Below are 23,027 nucleotides of genomic sequence, written 5' to 3'. Positions count from 1 at the left end.
TTTAAGCTGCTAATGAGCGCTTTTAAAATCTCAGGAGTGGTATAAATGTTTCATTGGTTTTAATTGTCTCCTCCATCTATCGCCACTCTCTGTCTCCTTCAGACACTGACGAGTGCTCCATAGGAAACCCATGTGGAAATGGAACCTGCACCAATGTGGTGGGAGGTTTCGAGTGTTCATGCCAGGAGGGCTTCGAACCTGGACCCATGATGACCTGTGAAGGTCAGTCATTTACACAGTGACACTACTATGCATTTTCACAGGTACTCTTATTTTCTGCATCATTTAAAATAAAGTAAATTAAACTAACTTGTCTCTATTCTTAACTCCAGACATCAATGAGTGCTCTCAGAATCCTCTGCTGTGTGCCTTCCGGTGTGTTAACACCTTTGGTTCCTATGAGTGTATGTGTCCTGCTGGCTATGTGCTACGAGATGACCAACGCATGTGTAGAGGTGAGAGGACACAACAGGTTTACTGTCACTTTTTTCTGTCATCTCTGATTTATCAGTACTTTTCTATAACACCACTGAAACAGGATTTAATAGTTTTACCTGTTGGCCATCTCTTATTGTCCCTCACCAGACCAGGACGAGTGTTCCGAGGGTCTCGACGACTGTGACTCCAAGGGTATGACCTGCAAGAACCTGATCGGTACCTTCATGTGTATCTGTCCTCCTGGCATGCAGCGCAGGCCAGATGGAGATGGCTGCATGGGTGAGTGAAAATGTTTCAGCATATGTGAGAGATTCGCCTCAGTCTTAACCCAATTTCTGTAGATGTTACTGGAATTATCTGGCTCTTCATTCTCTTCACCCTCCCATCCTTTGCTCTATACACTGGCAGACCTGAACGAGTGCCGTGCCAAGCCTGGCATCTGTAAGAACGGCCGCTGTGTCAACACAGTGGGAAGCTACCGCTGCGAGTGCAATGACGGTTTCGATCCGAGCTCCACTGGAACAGAATGTATTGGTAAGATCTTGTTTTAAATTCAGTTGAAGAACCAAAAGTCCTCTAGTTTTTCTTCCATCTCTAACCACGAACACTCGTCATGTCTACCCGTCATCTTTTCCTTCAGACAACCGAAAGGGCTACTGTTACACAGAGGTTTTGCAGACGATGTGCCAGCAGTCATCCACTAGCAGGAGCAGTGTGACTAAGTCTGAGTGCTGCTGCAACATGGGCCGAGGCTGGGGGTCACAGTGTGAGCTCTGCCCACTGCCCGGCACCGTACAGTACAAGAAGATGTGCCCACTTGGACCTGGCTACACCACAGACGGTAGAGGTGAGTAGCACAATATTAAGTATGATAGCAAACACATTAACAAAACCACCAATTTATTTCTCTTTTTTAAATTTAATTAAATTGAAATATTTAAAAGTAAAACACAAAAACTAAATAAATAGAATTCAAATTTTGGGAAAGACACCAAGCAAGATGAGGTACATCAAGTTCTCACACATAAAAAGTGCTGTCCATAAAGAAGCTTAATAAGACTGGGAGCTCTCTGTGTGTTTGAGTATATGTCTAATCCACATCCCTTTCTGAAATGTCTCTGTACTTCCAGACATCAACGAGTGCCAGGTGATGCCAGATCTGTGCCGGAACGGTCAGTGCATCAACACCATCGGATCCTTCCGCTGTCACTGTAATGTGGGTTACAAAACTGACTTCACCGCAACGTCCTGTGTTGGTATGGCTGATCTCTCCTGCTAATGCTCTCTCTTGTTATCTGTCAGTTTGGTTGCAAATATGTATTGGTTTTATAGATGCTGACTGTTGTTGCACGATTTTAGCATGTTATTGAGAACGCTGGTATCAGCCTGCAAACATTTCCCACAGCATCCCTGCTGCCCCATATTCCTTATTTTCCCCCGTCTGTACTTTTCAGACATGGATGAGTGCGCTCTGTCTCCGAAGCCCTGTAACTTCCTGTGTAAAAACACAGAGGGCAGCTACCTCTGCTCCTGCCCCAGAGGATACAACCTACAGCCAGACGGAAAGACTTGCAAAGGTAGATGGACTCTTGATTTGTTTGTTTGTGGGTTATTTTACAGCTTCATAAAAACCATTAGATTATATTTAATGACCTTTTTGATCGTTAACCATATCAGTGGTATTGTTACCCTCAACACGCCAGCAGTTTGGGTTCTGTTTATTATTATTATTTTCACTATTATATGTTACAGATGAAATATTGCCCTCATCTAATTTTTATGCACAAGCTTAATGGCTTTGAGGCGTCATCGCTCTTTGTAATTTGGTTTTGATGAGCGTTAAGTGCTTTCTTATTTCTCTCTTAGATCTGGATGAATGTTCGACTAAGCAGCATAACTGCCAGTTCCTCTGTGTCAACACCATTGGAGGCTTCACCTGCAAGTGTCCTCCGGGCTTCACACAACACCAGACTGCCTGTATCGGTGAGTACAACACATGAGTATCAAGGAAGAACAAAAAATAGGCATTTTTCTTAAATAACATCTCAATAATGTGTTTCCTCTCTTTGCAGACAACAATGAGTGTGCCGCTCAGAACAGTGTGTGTGGTTCCCGGGCCTCTTGCGTCAACACGCCTGGTAGCTTCAACTGTGAATGCTCTAAAGGTTTCTCGTTGGACACCACAGGCGTGGAGTGTGAGGGTGAGCCGACACAGAAACATTTGCATTTAGTTAAATATAGTTTAGAGGGCCAGGTCTCTCACACAGGGTCCTTTTTAAATTCCCAAATCATGTAAGCATGGAAAGAGTTCCGCTTGGGTGTTTGTGATCAAGGTTGTTGAAATGGGGAAGAAAATACTGGTTGCAGTGATCTGCACTAGTGTCACTACTGAAAATGAGAAATAAAAAGCCTTTATTTTCATTTTCCTCAGATGTGGATGAGTGTGGCAGTAACCACCGCTGTCAGCATGGCTGTCAGAACATGCTGGGAGGTTACCGCTGCGGCTGTCCTCAGGGCTACGTGCAGCACTACCAGTGGAACCAGTGCGTGGGTGAGTGACACCGACTGTCTGTGACAGTAATGAACATCAAAGGCACCAGTACACAGTTGTAAAGAGAACCTGGGGAATTATATTATAAGACTGCAACAATATGTTAAGCTAATCTTTGTGTAAAAAATCGCTGATTCATGTAAGCAGAAATGTAGTATTACTTCAAACAATTTTGCAATCACATTTCTCCTTTAATTACTAGTTTTTAGGAAAATTCCATGCTATTGTGGGATCAGTGTCAAAATCATTCTTCATCAGATTTTATTTGACACTAAAATAACCATTTAGATTTACTGTTTTACAGAAAGATATTTTTGTTATTGAGTTTGTCACTGAGTGATATGAAAAATAGATATCAGGATGATCATATCATGTTAGTATAAAACAATTTGAAATTATTCTTAAAAATATAACGATAACTGAAACTCCTCTGAGGTGCTGTGCATAAGAATATGAAACTTGTTTTAGAAGTAATTTACTCCTTGAATTTTGATGAAAAAATCTCATAAGTCATAATAATGATCATATGATGATATTGGCAGTAATGCTGAGTTATTATCTATCCCCATTAAAATAAGTTGCTACTAGGCGTGTACTGTATCATCTCCTAACACACTCATCTTCTCATTTTCTGTCTCTTACCTCGGCAGATGAAAACGAGTGTCAGTCAGCGACAGTGTGTGGCTCCGCCTCCTGCTACAACACGCTGGGCAGCTTCAAGTGTGTGTGTCCCTCTGGCTTTGACTTTGAGCAGGCCGCTGGTGGCTGCCAAGATGTGAATGAGTGTAGCACCGGCAGCAACCCCTGTATCTACGGCTGCTCCAACACAGATGGAGGCTACCTTTGTGGCTGTCCTGGAGGTTTCTACAGAGCCGGACAAGGGTGAGGGAACACAAATTAAAGATTAGTTTTAGCAACTGGTGTTTCTCAAGTGGAAAGTGGTGTCTGTAGATATTTTTTGCATAAAACATTTGAGCAGTTTTCAATGGCTGGGAGCGTTACCTATGAATTTGAAACTAGTTTTCATTCTTACTTAACATATTAAACTCACTTCTTGTTTCCATCCAGTCACTGTATAACAGGCTCAGGTTTGCCAAGCCAGTTTGCTGAGGGTGAGGAGGATGACAGCCTGTCTCCTGAGGCCTGCTACGAGTGTAAGATCAATGGTGGCGGAAAGAAGGGACGACAGAAACGCAATGCTGATGAAAATGAGCTCAACCAGGTTCGTGCGTTGACAAACAGCTTCACAATGCTTGTTTTAGTTCCTGCCAGTTTGAGGGTCAGGGCTCGGTGACTTTTTTAAATTATTCAGAATCAGTATGCTCTGAAATTAGTCTGTTGAGGTCTATATTTGAGTGTGTGAAGTTTCTGATTCCCCTCCCTCCCTCTGTCCTTGTCCTCACTGTAGGACACAAACATGAGTATGGCCAGCATGGACACCCAGGACTCCATCTTCATGAATCTATCTCGGCCCTTGCTGCTCAACAAGGAGCCTCTTCTAGAGCTTCTGCCTGCCCTGCAGCCCCTGGAGAATCATGTACGCTATGTCATCACCCATGGCAACACTAATGAACACTTCCGTCTGCTTGAACGCCGTGATGGAAAGAGTGTGCTCCGGTTTGGCAAGAGGCCGCCTCCACCGGGATCCTACCGACTAGAGATCGCCAGCCTGCGGCTGTTTGGGCCCCGAAGACTACACCAGCTGGAGGAGCAGCACGACAGTGACTACCTACAAGGGGAAATAGGAGACGCCCTGCGCATCAAGCTCCACATCCTCCTGCACTGAGCACAGAGTGCGCTCACAATTCTGTCCTGGACTGATTCTAAAGCCTTTGAGTTTTAACCTGCCCTTTTATCAATAACTTCTCCCCTCCAGCTCCCTCGTGCAGGACCATCCCCACCAACAGGGGGTAATTAAGGGCTGTGAAAGACTGAGTCAATCAGCCCAACTCTACCACCACTTTGTTACTGTTTATGTTATTATGTGTTCATGTTTTGTGTTTAAAAAAGAAAAATCCTGGCTACACTTCCTCTTGCGCCCCTCCACTTGTACCTGACCCAGCACTCATTCTCCACTGAGAGAGCCAGTGGAGGAGATGGCAGAGAGGTACCCTAGTGCTTGGACCAAAGCCCCCTAAAAAAGACAAAAATGGCAGACAGATGGTTCACAAGTCCATGAAGCGCTTTTGACAAGCAATCAAGAAATTACCACAAAAGTTTTTTATTAGAAATTAAGTGCTGAGAGTGGCCAAAACTGTCTTTATGCAAAATGTATGGGAGTATTTAAATCACAGTGTAGGATCTAAAGTGATGTCATTTTTTTTAGTGTTATAAAGAAGTAATAGGAAGGCTGAAGATAAGGGGGTTAGGTGCCATCATGGTGGTCCAAGGGCTTTCTCACCTCTCTGTGATCTTGGTAAAAACACAACACTGGGGAACAAGGTTTGTCACATCCGCCCCTCTCAGTATTGTAGTGTGTCATTTAATGTATTTGTGCTGTTTGAATAATGTTAACACAAAGGACTGCAACATTTACACAGCATTTCAGGTTCTTTAGTCCACATGTCTGTTTTATGGCTGGACACCAACCAATTTTCAGACAAGAAAACAGCAAGCTGTGTTCTGGTCTGATATGACTGACTTTTGTCCTGCCTGCAGGCAGCGGCAAGCGGGAATTAGCGTGTTTGCGTGTGTGTGCTGTCATGTTTGGTTACCTCAGTACTTCTCAGCGAGTATGGACACCATGCTGTGATGCTGACTTTAAAACAAAAGAGGGTGCTAGTGTTGCTCAGCATCCATCATGAGCAGGGAACACACCAGTTACTAGCTCGTAGACTTAAAAGAAGATAGATCAAGTCACTTTTGTATGTATCCTTGTAGGGATTAAGGCTTCAGGTGCACTGATTCCCTTGTCAGCTGTCAGAGGCTTGTAGCGTCTCGTGGTTCTGCATTTTTTCAAACTCCTTAACATAAATGCTTCAGCAGAATAGAGCTGCGTCTGACAGTCGGTGTTGAGGGGGCTGAACTTGACAATAGGCGGACGTTATCTGACTTCTTTGACTTTACTGTGAGCTTGATGTCTGAGGTCTGAGCCTCGTTTACAACACAAGGAGACACACAGCTGAATACAGCAACAGTCTCAAAGGTACATGACATGTTAACATTACCTAAGCTGTAACTAAGGGTAGTGCTTTATAGTGTAAGGGCACGCACAGGTGAACACAAAACCTCACAAAAAAACAAATATCTGTCGGGTCATCTTTCATTTTTAATGATTTTTTTTTCTCTCAAAGAGAAAAAGGGTGCTAGATAATACCATCTCTTACGCTGTACAAACAAGTGCAGTCTTGAATCTAGATTGCAAAAGTGACCTTTTTTTTGCTACGATTTTTTGTTGTTGTGTATGTCTGTCTTTTGTATTGTGTCAGTGCTGAAAAAACAATATTATCAAACTTGCTTCTTGAAAATTAAATTGTATATTTTTAAGTGAAATGTAGATGTTTTTTTTTAATGTCAGGGCTGCCAAATCAAATACTCACAGTGAACCCAAGATTGAAGGCCTTTAGTGCTGTTGACTATGCTTTGTTGAGGAAAAAACAGAAGCAAAAAGCAAATGCAGCATTGTATTTGTTGACTGTATTGTTTGGAACCACTGTCACCAGCCAATTGCAAAAATAAATTAACACACATAAGAAATAAAGATAATTAACATTCCCATCATCTATTATCTCATACAAGCTTACACTGTCTGTACCATGCCATAGGGATCAGTGCAAACTTGACCATCTCCAGCATGAATCTATGGTGCTAAAAGATCATCTTTTTCTCTTAACAGTCAAGGTTGCTGCACTGTCCCACAGCCTAGGCAATGTTTATAATATATAACTATTTTCTAACCTGGGAAACTTTGTATACTTTGTATCTTTATTGTCAGTTTGTAATTTTCCTTTTATTTGCCACTATGTTTTAAAAAAAAAGGCAGTGTCTTCCGTGTGCTTACTGTATCTCAGCTTCAATGTCAAACTTGAAACAATACTGTCGCCATCTGCTTGCATTGAAATATGTGCTTTATACTTTATACTTTAGAGAATAAGGAGACTGTTTCAGTTGCTGCTGAAGTTTCAGTTGAAAGCTAAAATGACAATCATCCAGTCACACCACATCTACTAGCTGACGATCAATAAATCAATCAGCCATCAAAGAACATCTTTTAATATCCTGAATGATCATCATTTTTGTTTAAAAACAAAAACCAAAGATTCCTGACACCAAATGGAAGTCTGTAAAATTAGAGTGATTCAAATAATATTGTAAACTTTTGTCCAGTGACATTATTGGCAATAAAGTATTGTGGGTTATATTTTTAAAGTCTTGTGTCCTGAGTTTTTCTTTTATGCTTGTGTGCAAACGTCCGTGGCTAACAAAAGCAACAAAAGGTAACAAATAAGTAGCAATCATTTTATTTCATTTCCAGCATGAATAATGTGGACTTTCCACACAGCCCATCTATCAGTGGAAAGTAGGAAGAATAATTGAGGAAGAAAATCCTTTTTTTATTTTCATTGATTCAACCCAGTGTATCAAAAACAAAGCAGATAGCCAGAAAAATATTTAATTAAAAAACACACCAAAAAAGCAAAGCTACCTGCTTTGCCTCCTTCTAAAACGTGGCTGCATGACTACCTCAAAAGTCCACAGTCTGAAGATTGATACAGTAAGAGGAGAAGGACAGAAAGATAGCAAAAAGGTGACTCCCAAACTTGAGTCAGGAATAGAAAAATAAAGCTTTCTTTTGCCTAAAGGTTGCTGCTTCATAACCACACTTGTCAGGCTGACTAAAGCAAAGGACACAACCAGTGAACGTAAACACTACTTGCAGTAATAAATGATTATATAGTTTCAATATGGCTTCTCAGTTATAGACACAGTAACACACAAAACATACACGGACAAACTTTTATGGAGACACAAACTACCTGCTTGGGACTTCAAAAGCATCTGAAACTACAGTGCTGCTCGAGGATCAGTGTCCAAAATCTAAAATAAATTTGAGGATTTGTGCTCCTTGACCAGCACTTTAACACTTGGAGGTTTAACAACGGCCATTGGTTCATTAAAGGGGCATCTGCTTTTGCGTAAACTCCTTCATTTAAGTTCTGCTTGTGTTCTGCATGTCGAAGCGTGCTCATCAGAAATGTAGCTTTGAGGTTAGAAGCAATGTCGTGAGTGAATGTGGTCTTCCCAAAGTCATATTGTGTTTTCATACTGACAAGCTCTGGAGTTTGGAAAACCTAGCCCTAAAGTGATGTTGTGATGTGGTAGCTTGTTCAACTAGTACAGTAGGTCAGATTAAGGCAGAAGTGCAGCTCATTATTTCTGTCCTTCAAGGTCCAACATGGCTTACAGGGATTCCAGTTGTCTGTCTGTTGTTGAACCAGACTTGTTATGGTTACATTGCATCCTGCAGCCTCATATTTACAGCAGCACACAGGCTGAAATATGTGATATAAACTGGGCATACTTCAACGAACCCCCTTATACTGCATTCACAATATTATATATTGATGCAGTCCATTTCCACATCTTAATTAGTCAGTGCTCTTAATGATTCTGCCTATATGCAATGAAATAATCCCCTTTTCACCCCCTTGTTACACATCACCCTACACCAGTGCATAATCAAACTGGCCCCTCTCCAACCCCTCCTTGTGGTCAGTCCAGGATGATGCAGGCATGCGGCTGTAGGGGTCCAGCAGGATCCTGAAGCACCTGACCAGCAGGAAGACCAGGAAGAGCATGAGGAGGCCTACGAAGGCCAAGGCAGTGCGCTGCTCATTGTCCACCCCAATCAAGGTCAGAGGGGGGCTGCTGCTGCCACCGCCAGGGCTGCTGGGGATTGAGGAGCTGGCCGGGGACAGCAGCAACTCGTAATCAAGTGTGGGCACATTGTTCATCCTCCACGAGGCCCGAAGGCAGGGCTTACACACTGAATGGATGGGTGGTGTATTGGGAGGAGGTATGGAGAAAGAAGGGAAGGTGTTCATGAGGTGTGGTGCAGAAGGAAAGGCCAAAATGGAGTTTGATTACAAGGCTTAATAAGAAGGCAGCTTACACGTTTTATATTGCAGACCCTGTTTGTTGGGTGAACGGCATGTGACCTAAAGAAGAAGTTAGGTAGCCTGAGTTAGCAGGTAATTAACAAGTAATAGCTGCAGAGCACTCGCCAGGTGAGAGAGTGTGATGTATTTGTCCAAGATAAGTGTGTATTCCGATCAGGGCAGGAATCATCTTCCTCTGCTGGCCAGTTTATTTAGTGAAATGTAGGTCAGTCAAGGTGACATGACCCAAAAAGGCCTGGCCCTAATCTGTTCTGACAATGTGACAGACACACATGCACACACACACACACACACACACACACACACACACACACACACACACACTTTTCAATTAATATGGACTATGCTTTAGTGTCACGTGTTTTGAGGAACTAACTAAACAGTGTAATGAGGCTCTATGGCTTTCTTATTTGAGTAGCCGACCCTCAGGCGGTAATGTTTTTAGAGTATTTATCAGGGCCACTCTGCCACATCAGCTCTCTCATTCTCACTCTCAGTCAGAGCAGACAGGATGCGACACTGCCTCCTGCTAATGCAAACACAGAAACACGTGTCCAGATCGCAGTCAAGGTCAGTGTTCTCTGTGGGAGTTAATAGTGCACAGATGTACTTCCAACACCCAATTGGGTATAGCTGTCTTAAGAGTGTGAGCCAGTCTGTGTGTTACAAACACAAGGCTATTTAAAGCATCTGCAGAGGCCAGCAACAGCAGGTGTGTGTCTGTGTGCACACGTGTGGGTGTTTTTGTGTGTGGCTAATTAGATCAGGAGGTCAGTGGATCAATGGCATATAAAACAGAGCATCACCTCTGCTGATATTGCCTGCTAGATATTTTCCCTTTTGCTCACAGGAGTGTGATAAGTGGGTCAGAGCTGTCAAGTGTTCAAATAAGTTGGGATGATCTTTTGACAAGCAGAGCTGCAGGGAGCAGTAGAGAATGAGTTTGAAAGTTCTGAGAGGGTGAGTTTGTAGTTATTAAACTGCCATTAACAAAAAATGACTTCATCCAGTTTGATCTTCTGTCTATTGAATGCAGAATCTGTTCATCGTGCTGTTCCAACCGTCTTCAGCAGACTTGACAGAGGGTCGTTACCAGACGTGACGTCATCAGATGTTCCTGGTTTAAGCCGAGCAACCGGTGCAGCTCCTTTTAACTCGCCACCTGAAAGAAAAAGATTAGGAGAACATTGAGATAGTTGTCCAAAAATGGCACTAATAAAGCTCTTATGACGACGTTTAATGTGCACAATATAACATCAGTGCGCAGTGAAATTCCCTATAATAAAACTAAAGGCATTGCACAACTTTTCCATTAGGACTGATTATTTCTAATGTGAACCATAAGGAGAAGATTAAGTCATTCCTTCCTCATTTCATCATACGATTGTGATTATTACCACCCTTTGCTCCATAAGTAACAGAGACAGTGACATCAGCCATCTGTGGGGAGAACACAGCATCAGCATCCCCTATAGTGACACTCAATTAGTAAGCTGATTATGGTGTCATTACGGCCACATTAGCAGTAATGAATGCATTATTAAAAACACTGATACACACATTATAGCACCCTCATTCGTCAGCGCACTGTTACTGTGGGTATTTTGTTCACTTGTTGACCCCCTTCATTCATTTGCTCACATGATGGAGGGACAAAGTGTTGTACAGCCTCATTAATAATCAAAAATCACATCTCCTGTGGCGGACCAAATTTCAAATCATTGAGGAAACATGATATGCAAACCATTTTTACCTGCTCGCCCATCTGAATAGAGTAGTGACTGGGCTATTTGCTTAGACAAACGTGATACGGAGAGATATGCAGAGCACTTTGTGTGTGTGTGGAAAGATGCTTAAGAGAGACAAAGACAAGAGGACGAAGGGGGTAGAGAAAGAGGAGAGAGAGAGATGGTTGGTAACAGGAAGAGACACTAACAGAAAGTGCTTTTAAATTTTAGGTTAATGTATTAAGGGGCGAAAATGGACAGAAGTGCAGAGATTGAGTTAAATTTGAATTTCTGATAAATTTACAGCAATGACTTGGTTATTATCGAGAGGTACAAAGAAAGACAGACGACGATGAAAATAGGAATGTCGGATAGACATAAAACACAGGAAGATGAAAAGAAAATTATTCAGATTGATAGAGGACATAAAGATGGATGAACAGAGAGGAAGTTCCTGTGGTGAACGGGCAGCAGTACAGAGGAGAGAGGAGAGGTTTGCTGGCACTAACCGGACTGACTTTCCTCTGCATGACCATGGCAAAATGCCTTTTTCATATACTCACTCTCTCTGTGTCTTTCTCTCTGTCGCTTTCAGTTCAAAGGTTTTCTATCTGCTACTTCATCAGCCAGTGTCTCCAGGGTGGTTGGTGCACCATACTCAGGCTGGCAGTAGAATGACACACCTGGGAGGTGGCACTCACACTGAGAATAAATGCGCACTTCTGTGTGTGCACAAATAGACCTGCTGTGTGTGTGTGTGTGTGTGTGTGTGTGTGTGTGTGTTCTAGCTTGTCACTGCCTCTGACTGATGTGAGTTGCAAAAACAGGTGAACCTTGAAACTCTTTTCAAGGACATTTTTATATAATTATTTATATTGATAGTTTTTAAACCACGCTTATACAATTTTTTAAGGCTTTTAGGGATAGTGTTTTTCAGCAGTTACTATTTTTTAGGTTGTTACATGCATTAAAGGGAGATAAGTGATTCTGCAGAGGGATTGTTGATATTTGAACTCAACTGTCAAACAAACACACCCCTCCCTTTAGTGATATTAGTCATATAACTTCTGTTTAGACTCTTCAGACCTTTTCCTCTTTTGCTGTTTCCTGGCCATCTCTCCTTCTTAAAACTGCCTGGAGTACAGCATGTTTGACTGTGCCAGTGTATAGAACTCTCTCTGCCACTGGTCCTATGCACCTGCACTAACACCACCTGTTGCGGATTGGCTGGAACAATGTTGTGTGGCAAGGTCCACACCACTTTCTTTGTTTTCCATTTACAGAGCCAGTGCTGTGTAGAAAAAAAATGATAATTTTTTCAGAGCACACACAAAACAGAGAGGTAGCATACTGTGAGGGAATATTCACTGAATCCCTTATTATTTAAGAAGAATGTTCTAATTGTTAAGTGTTTATTAGGTTTGTTTAAGATGAGCCTTTGTGAAACTGAAAATGTCAGCCTTTACCAGCAGGACAATGAGTCCCAGGAGTTAGAGCTGTGTATCACTCCAAATTGCGCTATATTTTCAGTAAGGAAGGTGAACATGTATTTAATTTACCAAAATATGCCCACTTTAATGTATCTATCTATCACACAAAACCTTTGCTTTGCATACTTCATGAACCAATAAGAATGATAATGGAAACTCTCTATCACTAACAGGTGCTACAAAACTAACGAAAGAGTCAGAAAAAAGTAATTCAAACACTGTCTTTAAAACTGAAGCGGCAAATACGTGAAACCATTTGTAAGGGCTTTAGAATTATCAAAGTCATAATTTGTCAAAACAAGACTAAAGACGAACAATTCAATACTTGAGGTTCAATTCCAAACCTTGCCCAGGACAGATGGTCCCCCCCCCCCCATAATTATTTAGTGGCAGCATTCCTCCATTATCTCTCCCAATCTCATCACTAAGTTAGAGGATGATAAATAGACTGAAGGAGAGGGGGAATGGGCTTAAAGACGAGAAAGAAAAAGCATTTGTTCCCTTTGGAATAGTGAAATTTATCACATTATACAATAACAGGTACACCATTACTTCTTAGTTATGAACAGCTATTTAAGTGCTAAGATGGCAAAAATGCTGTATTTTCTGCCTTTTGCAGCAAGCCTTTGTAGAGTCAGTGGTCAGACAGTTCAGTCATGGGCTCCCAAGGTGTGTGTGTGTGTGTGTGTGTGTGTGTGTGTGTGTGTGTGTGTGTGTGTGTGAATAAGTCATTGGAAGGTAGAGGGAGGACAGACAGAGATTGCTCAGCTTATTTTCCTCCTCGTTAAGTCTCACTCCTACCATCACCCTCCATCATCCTCATGCGCACACACACACACACACACACACACACACAGCCGTCCATCAGCCTCGTCTCGCTCGACTCGCATTAGTTCTCGCCCACTCCATTTCTCCTCAAAGCACCCCAAAGACCCCTGAAATAAAGGGAAGCAAAGCGGACACTCGTCAGTCTTCAATGAAAAGACCTTAAATGGATACCTCTTTCACACACGCATACATTCATTCATATTAAAAAACACACAATGGAATAAATGCATAGAGATAAAAGTAGGCATACTTATGTTCATTACGTACACGCAATATATAGACAGAGATTCACTTAAACACAGAACACACACACACAAAAACGACACATCTTTCATCACTTTCTCACAAAGTAATTGGTCAAGCTAACGTTGACAGAACTCATCACGGGGTAAATGAAATGAAGAGAGCTGAAAATAATTTAGTTACCTCTCAGGTGACCACGGTATCACCTTTTCCTTTCTCTATCCACCTCCCACTATCCCCACCCCCCCAACCACCCACATACACATTTTCAGTGCTTGGCACTCTTAAATCTACAATCAAGTTTTACACTTTATTTTAACTGACCATATTTGGCAATTATAAGCAGTATAAACAATTAATAACTGGTTGATAAAACTCTATAATGTAGTTGTAAGCAGGTAAAAGGAAATTTTAAGCCTGTAATTGTTGCAATTACATTTGTGTAATTTGTATACATCCCTTTTTCTATTTAAGTAGCATTTGTTATTTACGCTTTTATTTTGAAGTCACTTACAAGTTTCGTTGGGCTGCTCTCGCGTGAGTTGTTCTGTTGCTCAATATCGACAGGCAGCAGAGAGCATGGACATGTGTGCGTTCCTTTTTATATACAGTCTATGATGTGTTCTGGTGAAAAAACTTATGCTAGCTAAAGCAGACTTTGATGTGAGCGGTTTTAAGTTTACCTCCGAAGACTGAAAGACTTCCCTTTCTTCGTAGCATGCAGCCAACGAGGTATTTTGTTTTGTCCATCTGCATTTCACTTTGGTAAATGTTATTCCACATGCTGTGCATGTTATTGTTTATGTTAAGCTAACATCGTTTCTATATTTTCTCGTCGATGTTATTTTATTAGTTTTCACAGTGGATTTGGAGCGAGGACTTCAATAAACCAGTAGTAAGAAAACCTCTTGTGTCTGTCTGTGCTTAGTGGGAATTACAAAGCGCTTATTAAGTATTTGTCAGCAATTAGTTATAACTTCTCCTACGAAGACATATTCTATATTATTACAACGCACTGTATCATTTGTTGACATATACATTTATAACATTTATATTTAATACTTATATCTGCTTACACCTACATTATAGTGTGTTATAAAACGTTTGTTTCATCTTTATACACTGCTTAGGCAAGCAAAGTTTATGTACTTCACTTCAAGTTGAACTTTATTTGACATTTTCCAGTTCTGATCATATTTGACACCAGAGCTGCATTTTGGTAAAAAGAGCAAATCTTTGGTGCCACATTAATAATTTCTGTGCGATGGAAGGTTGTTTTTTCTGTTGCTGTCCCAAGTTATGATTGACATTTTCTTTGCCACGTGCTCTCACTCTTTGTCCTGCTGTTTGTCTCTTGTCTGCTCTCTCTCATCTTGCATGCACCAACACAAATACCCCGAGACACACACATTCCACATCAAAACAAGGACAAGCATGATCTTTTCAGCAGGAAAACCACAGACCACCACTGCTTCTTTAAGCACACACACCAAGCCAGCATCCACAGGGTCCAGTGCAAAGACAGCCTTGATTTGTCATTATTTATAGCCTGGGTAAAGCCACTTTCTAAAAGTAATTAGACTTTCGAAACAATGAGAGAGAGACAGAGACAGAGACAGAGAGGGGGGGGGGGGGTAAATGCTCCCAGTTTTAGCCACAAACTGCTGGGAATTGGATTAACCCTTTCCAATTTGATGCTTATAAAGATAAAGTGGACCTGAAGAAAATGCATGAAATCCACAAGCTTAGATGGGTATCCTCCTTCACATCACTATAAAAGTAACACACATTGTGTCAAATGGTGGACGGCCGCAGAGAGAATGTATTGATACCATCCACCATTAAGCCTTATTGATATCTTTTTGCTGTGATTCGTTGGTGTTTGTCTGGGCTCATTTGTCACCTCAGGGACCTAATGCCTGCCGTGGGTCTGTGGCTAATGAGGACAATGGGGACTTCACCTTGAGCTGCGTTCTCCAAACACCAACTTTATCTAACTTCAACATGTGAAGCTTAACCTTTTATAATACATCTTGTAAAGGAAGGGATTCACACACACACACGCACGCACACGCACACACACACACACAAATTTGTGTGTACATATGCACACCCAATTTACCAGACCAAAACATGACCATCATGAGGTATTTTTAGCACCTGAGAGAAACAAAGTGTCTGTGGAGTGGTTTCTCTTTACACTTGGCCAGCAGTTCGACTCACGACCAGCCAGGTCCTCAGATAGCCCCCGTCATAATTAGGCTGGCAGACACTCAGTAGCTACGGTAATGGTGATAAAGTTAGGCAATTAAATATTCTGCTGTTCCAACACAGCCAGCCATTCTGCTCTCCGTACACACTTGCTTATGTACAAAAAGAAGGTGTGTATTTGTGTGTGAGAGGCAGATATAAAGACACACTGAGGGAGAGAGCGTCCTGTTCTTTCACTGAGTGTTCATGCAAATGAGAAGGCAGTGCTGTGAGAGTGGAAAGTACCCAAGACTGCTGACCTTTTAAAACAATACACTTTATATTGATGTATTCTTCAAGAACCTGTCTATTGTCATAAACACGTGTACTTTCGCACTGCTCACTCCTCATCAGTTTGAAGTATGGACTGCATTGCCGGGTGTTTCTGAGGAGAAAAAATGGTCCACAACTGTCGGAAACTGTTCACATCAGCTTGCAGAGAAACTTATATTGTAGTGAACCAGGACAAATGAACAAGGGATGGAGATATAGAGAGAAAGACAAATGGAGTTGTACACAGATGAAAGAGCAAAGGGGAAAAAAACACGCCCTTTGTGATTCTCAATGCAGCTGAGCAATTCCATCTTCCAAGCTGCCTACAATCTATCATTTTATCACCAGTCAGGATGAACACCCAGTCTATTTTCTTTATCAGCATATTTAGGGTTTTCAAGGTCATTCCTGCATCAATATTTAAAGTATTCAAGATACTAAATCAGTATTCATTTTGTACAAGACGAGCTTTCTGTTTTACTTTAATACAATAAGGCCAGATTTAGATACAGCTGCTAAGCAGAAAGTCTCCTCTGATTGGGTCTTCTGCTGCATGGTGGACTGCACGATTCTCCCCAAAAAATGCCAAGCAGGATCAGAGCTCCAGGCAGCCCAATCTCTCTAATCAGGTCCGTCCTCTCTCTTGGATGTTTGTGTCACTCTCCCTAACTGCCTGAATCACATGCGTGTCTGACTGCCACCAGGGAGCACCCTGAGGGAGTCAACTCTGCATCTCTGTGGAGTAAAAGGGCTGGATGTTGGACGTCCTGCTGCTGATCAGGACTGCTAAAACTTCTCTCCAATGAGCCAATAGAAATTTTAGGGATGCTCCAGAATCAGCTTTAATAACAATAAACAACAACAAAATGTCTATACACAGAAACTCAAACTGCAACAGGGATACAAATAGTGCAAAGAGAGCTGGAATGCATACTGTATTGTAATGTAACTTTATATACACATACATACATACAGTAGGTAGTTTGTGTACAGTATCTTCATGTATACACACCTACTAATGTGAATGCTTTGTAAATTCCAGTATTTTAAACTACATTCTCTGAGGTATAAGACAGCCTACAGCATGTTCTGCTCATTTGTGCATATCTAAGATATCCAGAGCCCCTTTACGCATTCCATAAACTGCCATTTTCATAAAAAACATGGCTCAAGATATCCAAAAAGAAATCTGCTGTTGGAATATAAACAATCATCCTGAGTGTTGATTTTTACAAACATTTTCCAGCTTTATATTTGTGCTGATAAACTAAGAAAAATTGTTTTAATTTCTCAATTCATTTTATGTTACCTAAATGTTGTAATAATTTCTATGATTCACAGGCACACAAGACGTGACATAAAAATCACAGGTTTGAAATTCTTTCTGTGCATCACATCAGAAGCTGAAAGGATGTTTATTTGAGACCTAAGAATATCACACATCTAGTCATAACTGTGTCTGCTGCACTCTGTTCAATAAAGCGGCAAAAAATAGTAACGGCAATAAAAATATAATAAAAAAGCCTAAATGCACACACCCACAGAGCGAACCTATTTGTGAATTTTATTGCACCCAGTCATGATTCTCTAAGCTCTCAATGTGATTTTTCTTTTTCCTGTTATGAAGCGCCTCAGGGGCTTACTCTAAGGCAAGAGAGTCCCGAAACATATTTGTCGCTTCCAGCCATCTAACTCACTGATGCTGGCATGCTGACAGGCAGCAAAGGAAGCCACCTTTCTCTGCTGTTCACCGCCACCACCTTAATCAGCTCTGACATATCTGACCATCATTTCCATCAATCGCTTGCAATGCTCACCCCCTCCTTTCATTTGCTACCCTTTCTCCAAATATCCCCACTGCCCCCCACCTCAGACAGGGGAAATAAACGCCATCCCAATCATATCCACCTAAATCCTACATTTAATTCATAAATTACAGGCATGAAATATTCACACAATGATGAGGATGAAGGGAGACCGGTCAACAAGAGGCGTCAGGTCAGGAATGAGTGGATGAATGTGAGGATGAGTGTTCAAAAAAGAGAGAACGAAAATTTTTATGTAAATGACTATTGAGAAAAAAGGGCAATGGAGAGGACAGAAAGTGGGTGTAAGTGAGAATGAGAGCAGCTGACGAGGCCAATCTAACCCTGCTGTATAATTCATATTGAAAGACCCCCTGCTGCTGTCACAGTGGTGAACAGCACAACACACCGCCAGGAAAGACCTGGCAGTGAGGTGAGAGGATGTCAGAAGAAGGATGAGGTAAGAGAAGAAAGAGAACAGGCAAAAGGGAAGTTGCGACAGAGCGAGAGAAAGTGTCAAAGCATGGAGGAAAAGGTGGAGAGCAGAACGGTAATCCCTATGATTCACGTCTGCTGCTACCCGGGGAGCACAGGGGGTTGGGTGGCATCAATCAGACACATTTGGAGGTAAGAGGAAGAGAAAAAAGAGGGGGATTCGTGGAGGTGTGTGTGGGGGAAAATATGGAGATGTCAGCACTCTTTAAGTCAGAGGACAGCACTTTCCTTCCATCAGGCTGCCAGTCTGTCAAGTCCTCGGGGACAGAGCAGAGCCTGTGCCAGCCAGTCAACCGGCCCACGATGAAGGCCATATATATTACATGCCCTGCCCACACAACACTTGCTCAAAACCGAGGTCGCAGGGCTTAGAGTCAGCATTAAAAAAAGTCAGACACTTTGCTGCAGGCGGTGTAAAAGGAAATGACCTGAGACGTCAGAACAACCACCAGCCAGGAAGTAAAACAATGCTTTTCAGTAAGCGATGCAAAAACACAGATGGCCCACACCCATGAATGTGAAAATACAGTATCAGGGTGCAATGCCCAGTAAATCCAGTCCACCTTATAAGATGCAGAGGAGCTTTAAAGACTCAACAATGGCAAAGTGCTGATTCAAACAGTGAAGCTGAAATAACTTTGTTCAGCAGGGCGCTGCTGAGTGCTCTGATCCACGCTGACAATTGAAGCCAACAGTTGGACTCTTAAGCACGGATTAAACACTGAAGAAAAGTCATCACAAAGACACGGACATATCACCTTGCTGAAGTGAAGGTAGTCTGTTCGGCTGATTTGATTACTCAGTCTACAGCGGAGAGGAGAGGAATGGAGAGGAGGGTGTGTGTGTGTGTGTGTGTGTGTGTGTGTGTGTGTGTTGGGGGGGTGTTTTTAAGCTTCACAGACTGCTCCACCTTCCTGCTTGTTTTGTGTTCATGTGAGAAGGAAGTGGGTCTTTATAGGGCAGCAAATGGGATGTTTATGACCCTATGTGCTATGTTGCCACATTACATACAGCCAAATTGAATCACGCTTAGAGTGACATTGCTATTATTTCAGGGGCAATACACTGAAGTACCACAAAATGCACAGGTGATTTCTTGCTCAAAGCTCCAGTGTGGGAAAGTCATTTTAGCACTGAACCTTACTACAGCATGACATTTAAATAGTGGCTATCAGTACAATGCAGCAAAGACACTTTTACTTCCCCACTCAGCTGCTTTCCAACGAGGCCTGAAAAATGTAAAGCAACCATGTGGGTGAGCAATAGAGAATAAATGATTTAAGATATCAAACCTAATAACAGAGATTGGCAGTAAGACAGTGAGATAGCTGAGTGGAGAACCTTATTCACTAATGTTTCACTCCATGTAATACTGTATATCCTCACAGGGGTATTAGGAGTGCTTTGTGGATAAACCCTCGAAGGTTTTCTCTTTCCTTTCCATCTCTCCTCTCATTACAGGTCGTTACAAGATGACACTGACAACTTCCTGCTGATCAGCGTTACCATTGCGCGCTGTGTATTTATCAGAAGTGGTAAACTGATCTGGTCAATAAAGTAAAGTAGCCACAGAGTACCTACCTGTCTATCTGCCTACCAACCTGTGCGCGTTCTGCTCCTGCACTTATTGCACATGAAAATGCATTTGGAGGAGTGACTTTGGAGGGAGGCCTGAAGAGAGGGGGTGGGACTTCAGTAACCTGCCCTAGCTATAACTGGAAATATACTACATGTCTCCTTTTTGTCTCATTTCTCAATCCATTTCCCCAAACTCCAAAAATCATATTTGGTGTATTTGGAAACTTTATGAGTTTAGAATAAAGTTCTGTTGTTTGAACAATGTTGCAGTGCACAGCATACATTTATAATGAAAGGACCACCAGAGGCTTGTTATGGGGTATTATAGTAAGACACCTACAATTCAGCAAACAGCCTTTATCAGGCCAAAGGCAAAAATAAAAGACAGAATTAATACAAGACAGAATAAAAAGGCAAAAATAAAAGACAGAATTAAGACAGACAAAGTCTGTATTTTGCAGTATTGTTTTCATAAAAGTCATGACGAGAACAAAGCGTGCCGCTACTTAACCTTATTGAAATGTAGCCGTCAGCAGCACAGTATACTTCTGTTAATTTTCATTTAAGCTGAGAGAGTTGACCAGTTCCCCACTTGTGGTATCCCTTACATTTTAATTTGAAATCTCAAACTGGGTCTAAGAACAGCACTGGACCTCTGCCCTCTGCTCAGTGACCTCCATCAGATTCCAGATACCAAAAACTCACATTACTCATTACTGTTAACAAGGCATTGGTTAATTATTCAGCAGTTGTCATTGTAACGTGATAGATACGGCTGGAAGAAGCCAGGACGACTGAGGTGTGTCCAATGCCTGGCACAGATTTCTGAGTCCTGGTGGGTAAATGATAAGGTGTAGGACAGGCCAAAGCCAACACCTCCATGGTCAGGAAGTGGATCAAAATACACAATGACACATAGGAGTTGATTACAGATAGAGTGTAATGCACTGACAATGCACTGCAGATGGAGATTTTTCCTATCAGCGCCAATTGCCAACCTATAAGAGCAAACAAAATTCAAAATACATTACTGAGACAATTTGATTTTTAGTGTGACAGTCCTAAATTAAATTCACAGTTGCTAGCTGTTCAGGATGTACTGTATGCATCTGTGCTATCACACTGAGCTGTGTGGTACTCTATCTCAGCATGATAATTCAATCCACATTTCCTGAAGGTGCCTTGCCCTGAGCTAAAAAGGAAGAAGGAATTCTGTCTTGCCACACAAGCATTGTCATAATAATTTCATGGCACATTGCTCCATGATGTGGTAACCTGGTGGTTTTGTGGTTTCAAATAAATCAAAGTCAGCAGGGTTGGTAAAATGTAAATGTGAAATGTAAAATGTAAAATCTATTTTTGATATTAGCTCCTTAAATCGAGACTATAATCCGGATATCATAATCCTAATAGGATGTCCCTATCCTACTGTTTACATAGGCTACAACGTTTAAATGAATTAAAACAATAAAAAGTGTTCTCCTGGCATTTTTATTTGGACTTTAAAGTTTGTCTCATCAAACACCACCCCCCCAATTGGGCAGTAGGACTCTTATGATCACCTAGTAGGCTAGCGGTTATGACATAAGTTAAACTGACACGGCAGACTGGACTAGATTTGACACAGGTAACACCGGAATCGACGACGAAGCTTTTAACTTACAATACAATATCTAAAATAGCTCTTAAGGACATGCAAATCATTCTCTACTGTATTTCGCATCGCAATCTCTTATCAATAGCATACATGTCCGATGCTGATTTATCTTAATGTAATTGTGGTGTTAATTGTGCTGATTTTTAAACATAACAGGCATTTCAAGCGGTGTGCATTATATCGCCCCGAATAACCTATTGCACAAACCTGATAAGGTGTCCCGTACTTGTGTCCGCGGTGTCCGAACAGCTGCAGCCTCAAACTTTGGGATGCGCTCGTCTCTTCTCCTTCTCGTGATAGTCCTCCTCCTCCTCCGCTGCTACTGCTGCTGAGTGTCGCTTTGCTGGGAGACACGAGGGGAGGCAGGCAGAGGCTCTTAAAGCTCCCCACCCACTCCGGCCTCCCCCAGGGCGCATAGCCAATCACAAAGGTTGCCTTTACACAACAATACATAAAGAAATCATACATAACACAACCGCCTATAGTCAACAAACTGTCATCTGCACTTGGCCGCGTGTGCCCTGATGGGAAACAACTATGGAAACCCTTTGGTAAATTTTGCAGGATCTTAAACAATTGTTACCACGGTTTAGAACCACGCTCGGTTAGGTTAATAAAAAACAAACAATTTGAAAGACTAAAAGTGGGCTACTTCTCATCCTCTGGGGTCTTTCTCCCTTCTTTATTCCACTCTATCGTCATTCCTCTCCACAATTCATTCCTCCCTCCGTTTCTTAAATTGCTCTATTCTCCCAGCATGCTCCATTCTCTTCCTCATCCGTGTCCATGTGAGGGAACCAGCGGCATCTGTGCAATTTTTGCCGTCTGCTTCCATCCCTCCATCCCACAGCCACGTGCCACTGGTGCTGGTCGCCTCACCTGTGTGTCTCTGGTAGAGAGGCCAAGGGCTCAAGTGTCTTTGAAGGTGGGAATTGGGAGCATGAAAGCAGACAGGTCCTACGTGTGGAGAGGCCTTAATTAGATTCATTGCTGTAGTTCCTTTGGTCCTAGAGACTCACCTCCACAGTACTTAGGTAATTGATGAGGGAGTTTTGCCAACCTGCTTCCTGTAACTATTTTTTTGCCAAGAAACTTATTTGATGCTCCAATTGGAAATATTTGTAGAGCAAATACTTACTAACTTACCTAACTATTACCAAACCACTGCACCCACTGTGGTTCATCTGCAACTGACACAAGGGCAGAATCTGAATATGTAAACGATAAAAGCAAACCAACCCAAGCTGAGTTTGATGACTTTTTGTATTCTCCAACGTACATTTCCTCTGTATAATCTCAGTGTAGGACGAACATGTTAGTGAATGTCAGATATTCCCCGCTGGTTCATCTGATGATGGTTAGAGTGTGTGGTGCAGTGATGGTGAGTGCTCAAACCTTTGACAGCGGGACGCACGTCTATTATCACTGTGCTAATTCTAATTAAAGCAATTTTCTCTTGGAACAAAATGGCTGCTGCACATTAGAGGCTGAAAATGTCCAAGCATTTTAAACTGCATACAAGTGTGTATTCGTTCATCCCCTGTGGAGTGTCTGTGTGGGTGTGTGCAAGTAC

General features: G+C 42.0%; 2 protein-coding genes across 6 annotated transcripts in view; one reads left to right on the top strand and one right to left on the bottom strand.

The window, feature by feature from the left end:
• Positions 1–7,357, top strand: part of fbn2b (fibrillin 2b) — a 66,697-nt gene extending 59,340 nt beyond the window's left edge. For all 5 annotated transcript variants that reach the window (XM_046048641.1, XM_046048642.1, XM_046048643.1 and 2 more), the window contains 13 exons: positions 103–222; positions 333–455; positions 586–717; positions 847–972; positions 1,079–1,285; positions 1,569–1,694; positions 1,893–2,015; positions 2,305–2,421; positions 2,511–2,639; positions 2,870–2,989; positions 3,640–3,871; positions 4,058–4,211; positions 4,398–7,357. In XM_046048641.1, coding sequence (XP_045904597.1) covers positions 103–222; positions 333–455; positions 586–717; positions 847–972; positions 1,079–1,285; positions 1,569–1,694; positions 1,893–2,015; positions 2,305–2,421; positions 2,511–2,639; positions 2,870–2,989; positions 3,640–3,871; positions 4,058–4,211; positions 4,398–4,775 — 2,087 coding nt within the window. In that variant the 3' untranslated portion in view covers positions 4,776–7,357. The remainder of the gene's footprint in view (positions 1–102; positions 223–332; positions 456–585; positions 718–846; positions 973–1,078; positions 1,286–1,568; positions 1,695–1,892; positions 2,016–2,304; positions 2,422–2,510; positions 2,640–2,869; positions 2,990–3,639; positions 3,872–4,057; positions 4,212–4,397) is intronic.
• Positions 7,358–7,433: 76 nt separating this feature from the next.
• LOC123970561 (cortexin-1-like) lies at positions 7,434–21,793 on the bottom strand. Its single transcript, XM_046048646.1, has 2 exons — positions 21,662–21,793; positions 7,434–10,270 (listed from the first exon to the last, which is right to left on the bottom strand). Exon 2 carries the CDS (start codon positions 9,031–9,033, stop codon positions 8,653–8,655), a length of 381 nt encoding a protein of 126 aa, XP_045904602.1. The 5' UTR covers positions 9,034–10,270; positions 21,662–21,793; the 3' UTR covers positions 7,434–8,652.
• Between the last annotated feature and the right edge of the window lie 1,234 nt (positions 21,794–23,027).

The sequence above is a fragment of the Micropterus dolomieu genome, linkage group LG05 (genome assembly GCF_021292245.1).
Source record: "Micropterus dolomieu isolate WLL.071019.BEF.003 ecotype Adirondacks linkage group LG05, ASM2129224v1, whole genome shotgun sequence".
Lineage (NCBI taxonomy): Eukaryota > Metazoa > Chordata > Actinopteri > Centrarchiformes > Centrarchidae > Micropterus > Micropterus dolomieu.
Note: the sequence above shows the minus strand (reverse complement) of the source record. Positions and strands in the feature narration are given on the sequence as shown.